Consider the following 7955-nt stretch of genomic DNA (forward strand, 5'->3'; position numbering starts at 1 on the left):
GCTGTGCCTCCAGTTCACTGAGAGAGTCTGTCTCAAGGGAATAAGACAGAGAGCCATGAAGGAGGCACTACTCTGACCTTGGCAAGTGCACTCTGGAACTCACATGCGCAGTGGTTGTACCACACCTGTATAACACAGATACACACACAGACATACAACAAACAAAAGAAAGTGAACTCCAGGTTTCTGTTACCTTGAATAACTTTGCAAAGCAGTCCTTACAGTACCTTTAATTTGAGAAATATTCAGATGTGTTTGACTATTCTGTGGCTTAGAAGGATCCTCGGAAACCTCACACTTGGGACTTTATAAATGTTAGTGCATTAGTTTGTGACCTGGATGAAAGTGAAAGTGAACTCTATTGTTCCTTGAAAAAAAATTATTTGACACCAGTTGTACTTTAATGAAATCTAATTTGTTTACTTGAATTTTGTTTATCATTTGGTATGTACCAAAGCTTAAGGTATAAGTCATTTGTTTTAGGGTTTATAGTTTGCTATAAAAGATTTACCAAAAAAATCTAAGACTTCCAAACCTTTCAATTCTAAACTAATTTTTTATCTGTCATTTCATTTGAAATAGAACAAAAAGTACATTTAAAGATTATTCTTAAGAGAGTGACTTAAAATTAGTCTTGCCCTGAACAGTCTATGAAGTGTTTCTGCTCTACTGCCAGTAGAGGGCAGCACAAACACATTTTAGAATCGAAAACATTTCAACTCAGACTTGTATTTGTGAGGAAAATCTGAATGACTCAATAGAGTTAACCTTCAAGCTTTGGCTACATAGTAATATACATGAAGTATTTGTAGTACTTTGTTTTGAGTTCACATTAATTTAGCGTATGTATTTTAGCTATAGAGAGGTACAAGTTAAAGCCATCAGAAAGTAACTCAGATTCCTGTGGTAAATTTTACAGTGAAATCATAACTCTGGGGGTTTGCATGATATATGGTATGTACATACTACTTAGAACTTTTCCTGTGAACCTTATTAAACTGTTTTATGTATACTCAAAACATGAACTGTTCTCTCTTGCTTCAAAATCTCAAGATATATCTGTTTAATTAAAAATTATTTTATATGTATGGGTGTTTTGTTTGCATGTTTGTCTGTGCACCATATGCATCCCAGATGCCTGCAGAGGCCAGAAGAGGTCACTGGACCCCCTGGAACTAGAGTTACAGATGGTTGTGAATCACCATGTGGGTGCTAGGAATCAAATCCTGCTCCTCTATAAGAGCAGCAAGTGTTTTTTTTTTTTTTCTTTTATTGAAAACAGATTTCCTTTTCATACAATACATCTCGATCATAATTTCTCCTCCCTCAACTCCTTCTAGTTCCTCTCTAGCTCCACCCCCACTTCCAGATCTACTCCTCTTCAGTGTCTCATCAGAAAAGAACAGGCATCCAACAGATAACCAAACACGACAAAATAAAATTCAATAATATAAAGCAAAAACTATCCCATTGAAGTTGGACATAGCAACCCAACAGGAGGAAAAGAGCCCAAGGGTAGGCAAGAGTCAGAGACCCTCTTGTTCTCACAGTTGCCCCAAGAGTTCTTAACTGCTGAGCTGTCTCTCTGGCCTCATCATCAAGAGAACATCTTTGCCCAATCTTATATCACTGTACCTTAGTTCATGCTAACTTCTAGAAAATAGAAGGGGTGGTTTAGCACAATCTTATGTCACTGTAGCGTAGCCCATGGTAACTCCTAGAAAATAGAAGGGGAGTTAGGGTTTTTTCCTCTAGGTCTCCAGGGAATGTTTTCTCTTTCAAGTTGTCCCAAATTTAATTCCATACTTTTGAAAGGAATAGAGTCTTTTATGTTAACATCTAGAAACTTACCAAAGCCTAAATTTGAGTTAGTTCAATTGCAGGTAATAACAGCTTTTCATTTCTCTTTGGCTTGTGATAAGTAAGAATATTACTCTTGGACAAAGAACAGTCTGACACTCAAAGTGTTTTTAATAATAATGTAACAACTTAATTAATTATTTGAGTTTCATATGATGTATTCATATTCACTTCCCCTCTCCCCTCCCAGATCCACCCCTGCTATATTGTGTTTCTAACTTTACATTTGTTATCTCTTAAACCTTTCAGTTATTCCCAAAGAAGCCACGAGACTGGAGGTATAGCTCAGAGATGGGAGTCCTTGCCTAACATGTATGGGTCCTGGGCTGGATCCTTCCTTCCCAAGGAAAAAAGAAAAGTCCGGAAGAAGCCTTGTCATTCTTAGAATTTGATAGGCTTCTTCTAAGGCCGACCAACATAGCAACTATGAACTGTATTCTGCTTGCTAAAGTACTTTCTTCTTGGAACTATTTTTATACACAATTCCTGTTATGTGGTTCGTAGAGCAACCAGAACATGATCAGGGTTAGAATTATTTAATTGTTTGTCCTCTAAGTGAACGAGTGCTTTTTAAGAACAAGTTGCCGTGGTTTTCCTTTCTCCCAGGCAGTGTGGACCACAGTTACTTAACTAATCTAAGTGAAGTGTCTTCTCTCCAAAAAAGATGGTTTTTCAGTGTTGTAGTTATGAACATATAAATAAGGGCTCCTAAACTGGAAATAGCATGGTGAAAGTTAGGCAAAGAACTATAGTATGGGAATAGTCTTAGAACCTCCATGTTTCAGCTCTGGGGCTGTAGTAATGACTTTTGAATACTTCTGTCTGTATACTCTTCGCTTAATTATTTCACTAAAGTATTTGCTAATATTAGACTCACAGTTTATCTTCAATTTCCAGGAAGATTGTCTCTATATTGTTTCTACAGTTTTTTTTTTAATGCATGGATTGCATTTATTAAAAAATAAAGTAAATTAGTTCTCAGGAGACGTGTGAGCAGTATTGGAAAACTGGAGAGTCACGTATGTGGGTGTTAAAGCTCCCGTTTCTCATCTGCAGATGAAAAGCAGTAAATCGGAACTAGTGCAGGTTGCAGTGGTCCTGCTCCCAAGCCTGCAGGTCCTGCTCCTTCGAGTTTCTGACATGAATAGCAGAGCCGACCATGACATGCTTGACTCTGATTTGCTGTCTATCTTAAAAACTAAAATATCTGAAATATCATCTATGTTTCTCTGCTTTTTAAAAGGAAACAGATTTCTTTCTTAATATTGATTTTTTTTCTTTTCTTTTTGGACAGAAGTACTGAAGGACTACATCAAGCCAGGTGGGCAGTGTTTGGAATTGTTTGCTCGAAATTTACAGCCAGGTTGGATGAGTTGGGGCAACGAGGTCCTCAAGTTTCAGCACGTGGATTACTTCATTGCTCTGGAGTCTGGACGCTGACTGTAAAAGTTGTGCTGCCCTTTACTCTAGCTCCTTCAGACTCATTTCTCCTTGTACCAGCCAGTGTGCTTAGACATGTGGACTTTATACCAATCAGTGTGCTTAGAAATGGACCCAGACTTTGGCTTTCCAACCAGTGATTGTCCTTCCTGTATTTTGAGATGAATTCTACTTCAGTTGCACTAATGTCCCACACCATTCTGGATTCTCTACAATTAAAGAGGTAAGCAGTTAGTAGAATGGCCTGCCTCTGCTACTGAACTAATTCAGAAAGCATGTACTGTGGACTCCAGGTCACGAGCTTGTCTATGGATATTGTTTATTTGGTGGTATTAAAAAATAAATGGGGGGCTGGAGAGATGGCTCAGAGGTTAAGAGCACTGGCTGCTCTTCCAGAGGTCCTGAGTTCAATTCCCAGCAACCACATGGTGGCTCACAACCATCTGTAATGAGATCTGATGCCCTCTTCTGGCCTGCAGTTATAATGCTGTATACATAATAAATAAATAAATCTTTAAGAAAAAAACCAAAAAACAAACAAATAAATAAATAAATAAATGGAAGCCTCATTCCGGAAAGAATCAGAAAAGATTACCCGAGTCCAGATGTCTGCACGTGTTTAAACACCAGAAACTCCAGCTCCATTGGAGCCTGTGTCCTTGGGTGGCATCAGCTTGCAGTACCCGGTGTAGCAGCTCAACTGGGAAAGACCATGTGCTCTCCAGTCTCCCAGTGTACAGATTCTGCCATGCTGCTTCCGCATGTTAGCTCTGTGGCTCCTGTTTGGCCTGAGTTTGCAGCCTTGGCTATATAAGAAAAAGCACTGGCCAGGTAGTTGGTGTCCGTATGTGCTGAACAGTTTGGACAGTTTGGAAATGTTCCCATTGCATTTAGGGTCACTGTTTAAGCACTTCTTTATTTTTGCCTTTTTCTAGAAGACAACTTAAGATACTTCTTATAGGATGTCAGGAAGTAAACACTGCTTATAGTTTGTGAAAAACTGTTTAGATTATAGATTTTACACAAATAAATATTTTTTTTACCAAGGTGTTTTTTTTTTCTTCCTCCTCCTCCTCCTCCTCCAAATCTCTTGTTTGTGTGTTTGTTTCTATGCACCAGGTATCCGACATCAGACTTGACTTTCTACAGCGGAATCTTGGAAGTCTCTGTTCCCACTGTGGTTCTGCCTTAAAACCAAAACAACAGTCACACATGACTTGAGTCTGGCTTAGCTGTTGCCCTGGCTCTGCCCTCACTGCGGGTTTTACCTACTCTGTCCCATCCCAGTTCTCAAACTCATCCTCTCCAGGCTCCCAAGTCTTCCTTTTCAAGTTTCCCACTCTAGAGACCATCTTTTGAGACAGACTCTCACTGTGCAGTTCAGGTTGGCCTTGAACTTTCCTCTTACCTTAGGTTACAGGTGCTACCACACCCGGCTCTAGACACACACCCTGAAAGGATTTTCAGTTACGGGAACACATTAGGTTAGGTTTTTCTACTAATATGATGTTGTCTGTTCTTTGTTTGTATGTATGAACCAGCTCAAAACTCCACATTCTGTTACCAGTCTGCTTCAGTTTGATAACAAGTCACAACTATCATGGCATTGAACTCTACCACCCCGCCTTTTCTGCGTAAATATTCTTAGAGCTAATCCAGATCTCCCAGTTTCTGTGACCTTTAGTAGAATCTATAGATTTTTTTCCAAGATCAGTTGAAACCCTTGGACCAGGTAAGAACAAATGGACCTCTAGGGGTGGAGAACACAAGAGCATTATTCACTGTTCTTTCAGGTTAGACCTAGGCCTGAGTGTCTAGTACTAACAATTGGGTACAGTGACGGTTCAGGCAAGTGAGTGGTGGTCTGCAGTATGGGAAATGCCTTTAACCAGTATCGTTAAAGACAATATGGCATTCAGAACTTTTGTTTTTATTGAGGCAGAGTCTCATTTAGCACAGACTGGTCTTGAACTTGCTCTGCAATCAAGCCTGGTACTTTTATCCAATAAGCCATCTCCCTGGCCTAAAAAATATTTTTACTAGACAAACAGACAAGTTTATGCAAAACAGTATACAAACACCAACGACACCTCAGCTGTATAATCCAAAAGTCAAAGGTCCCTGGGGTTCTATCCGTCTTCAGCTTGGAAGGCATAGGTTTCAGAGGTTGCTTTTGGCACGTTTTGGTCTTATCCTCTCCTGGGGAACACTTGCAAAGTGGCTTTATGAGACCTCCCCCACATTTGTTTCCATGGGTTTGCAGAACTTCCTTCTGGCCAAGCTGCACGTTGTTGAGTTGTAGTAAGTTTCTCACTTCCGTATAGTTTTACAGAAGCCTGAAAGATGCTTGAAGTGGCATCTAGAACAACTAGGATGTTCTTGGTGTCCTTAGCTGATAAGAGACTCATTGATAGTGACATTGTTTCACAATGAATGAGGTTTATAAATCTGTTCAGCTGTCCCACCACTTAATATACTTGGGCACAACCCAGATAGCTCACATGTGTTTTAAAGTTTGATTTAGACTAGCCATGAGCAATAGGACTATCCATGGTTCACAGCTTGCTGATCTGGTTCAGTTATAGTGTGGATTTCTTCTGAATGTTAGTTATGAGGTTAGGTAGCAGTCCAGGAAGGACTCCTCCATCTGCCACAATCTGAGTCTGTTCACCTGTTTCAGTAACAATGTTCTCTCTGTGTCTCTTGAGTGCAAAGGGACCATGTCAGTTTGGTGGCTCCCAGAATCTTCTCTCAACAAGGCACAGCTCTTTCTATAAGCATCTCAGTGCATGCTGGGAACTGAACTTGGGTCCTCTGCAAGAGCAGCACATGCTTTTAACTGCCGAGGCCGTATCACCAGCCAGCCCTTTGATGGTTATTTTGATGGTATACTTCATTGGACTGAGAGTGTCTTAAGGGAGAAGTAAATCACACATCTGGTGTGCCTGAGAATGTTCCCAGGAAACATTAACCTGGGGAGGAAACTTCCCATGCATGTGGGTGCCTCCGTCTGATATGCTAGGGGCCCAGGTGAAAGAGGAAAAAGCCAGGTAGCACAACCACACTTCTGTTCTTTGGCTGTCACGATGTAAACTGCACAGCGTTGCCATGCCCTCCCCACCCCACCACTTCTGAAAAACTCAACAAAATCGAGCATTCCTCCCTTTAAATTGTTGATGTCAGATGCGCTGTCATGGCGATGAGAAAGCTAAAATGGTCTCCTGGTACCTTCAGGGACTTGGAGCCGACTCTCCAGGTTGTTATTTGTGACTGTGACAGCAGCATCCACAGACCACGTCACAGGTGCAGTTCTTCTGCAGTGGAGAAGTAGCAGCCTCGGGAAATGCTATTTCTCCTTTTAGAATCTGGTCTTCGCCTGCCTTTCCCCGCACCAGTTTGCTTTGATGTGCTTGGTATTTTGCTTCTGGATGATCTTTGCACTTGCTCTTGAGTCTGTTTATCTGCATTTGGTGAGTTGCTGTTTTCCTGGGTCGTCACCACTGTGAGACAAGGAGAGAGAGGAGCACCCAGGGACGCCTTTGGGACAGACCAGTCATTCTTCTCCCTCCCCAGTAGATAATGGGAGGCAGGACCAGTGTTCAGTGGCCTCTCATCCCCATGCATGGCAGCCCAATCTGCTGTGCCAAAGTATGCTTTGGATTGGGTTGATTTTAAGCTGGAGGATGAGAAGCAGAACAAGACAGGGCTTCCCCTGCCTTGACATCATCTGTTAAAAAGCAGGACACCAGTTCACAAAGAGGGTGGTCCCTTCTCTACAGGGAAAGACAGGATTGAAGTTCATCACCAACCTGAGGGTACTCTCTATCCTTATCAGCCTGGGGACACCAGAGGAACCCCCAAACAACCCTGACATCACCTTCCTACTGTTAGCACCGGCTTCTTCACATATCCTGAGGTAGACAACATGGGTCCTTTTCCTTTGTTTTAGCCTTTCTCTGGTTTATTATTCTCTGTTGAAGTTACTGTTCCAAGCCAGATTGCTAAGCCACTGTGGGAATTTCTTATTCCCATGCGCATTTGAAATACACATGTTAATAAGCTTCTGTTTGTTTTTCGCTTGCTAATCTGTCTTTTATTACAGAGGCCCCAGCCAAGATTTTTTTTTTTTTTTTTTTTTTTTTTTTTGAGCTTCCATTTTTTTATTGCCAAAAGGGAAGTAAAATGTTATCTTTTTTTTTTTTTTTTTTTTTTTTTTTATTTTAAGTAAATTTATTTTACAACATCATTTAGTTCAACATAATAGCCACAGATTCCCCTGTTCTCCTACTCTCGCCCCCCTCCCCCTCCCCCATCCCACCCCCATTCCCACCTCCTCCAGATCAAGGTCTCCCCTGAGGACCGGGATCGACCTGGTAGACTCAGTCCAGCCAGGACCAGTCCCCCCTCCCAGACCGAGCCAAGTGTCCCTGCATATGTCCCAGGATTCAAACAGCCAACTCATGCAACAAGCCCAGGACCCGGCACCAACACACGGCTGCCTCCCAAACAGATCAAGCCAAATGACTGTCTCACCCGTTCAGGGGGCCTGATGCAGTTGGGGGCCCCTCAGCCTTTGGTTCATAGATCCTGTGCTTCCATTCGTTTGGCTATTTGTCCCTGTGCTTTATCCAACCCTGGCTTCAACAATTCTCGCT

The 7955-nt window shown here is 41.7% G+C and overlaps 1 protein-coding gene across 3 annotated transcripts in view; it reads left to right on the plus strand.

Annotated features, from left to right (window-relative positions):
* Nucleotides 1-7415, plus strand: part of Mettl4 (methyltransferase like 4) — a 37131-nt gene extending 29716 nt beyond the window's left edge. For 2 of the 3 annotated variants that reach the window (XM_028874085.2, XM_037210198.1), the window contains exon 9: nt 3155-3700. In XM_028874085.2, the coding sequence (XP_028729918.1) occupies nt 3155-3300 (146 nt within the window). In that variant the 3' untranslated portion in view covers nt 3301-3700. Of the gene's footprint in view, nt 1-3154; nt 3701-4419 lie in introns of those variants that run through there. The other variant, XR_003735017.2, reaches the window with a different exon arrangement.
* Nucleotides 7416-7955: the final 540 nt, after the last annotated feature.

Source organism: Peromyscus leucopus, chromosome 13 (genome assembly GCF_004664715.2).
Source record: "Peromyscus leucopus breed LL Stock chromosome 13, UCI_PerLeu_2.1, whole genome shotgun sequence".
NCBI lineage: Eukaryota > Metazoa > Chordata > Mammalia > Rodentia > Cricetidae > Peromyscus > Peromyscus leucopus.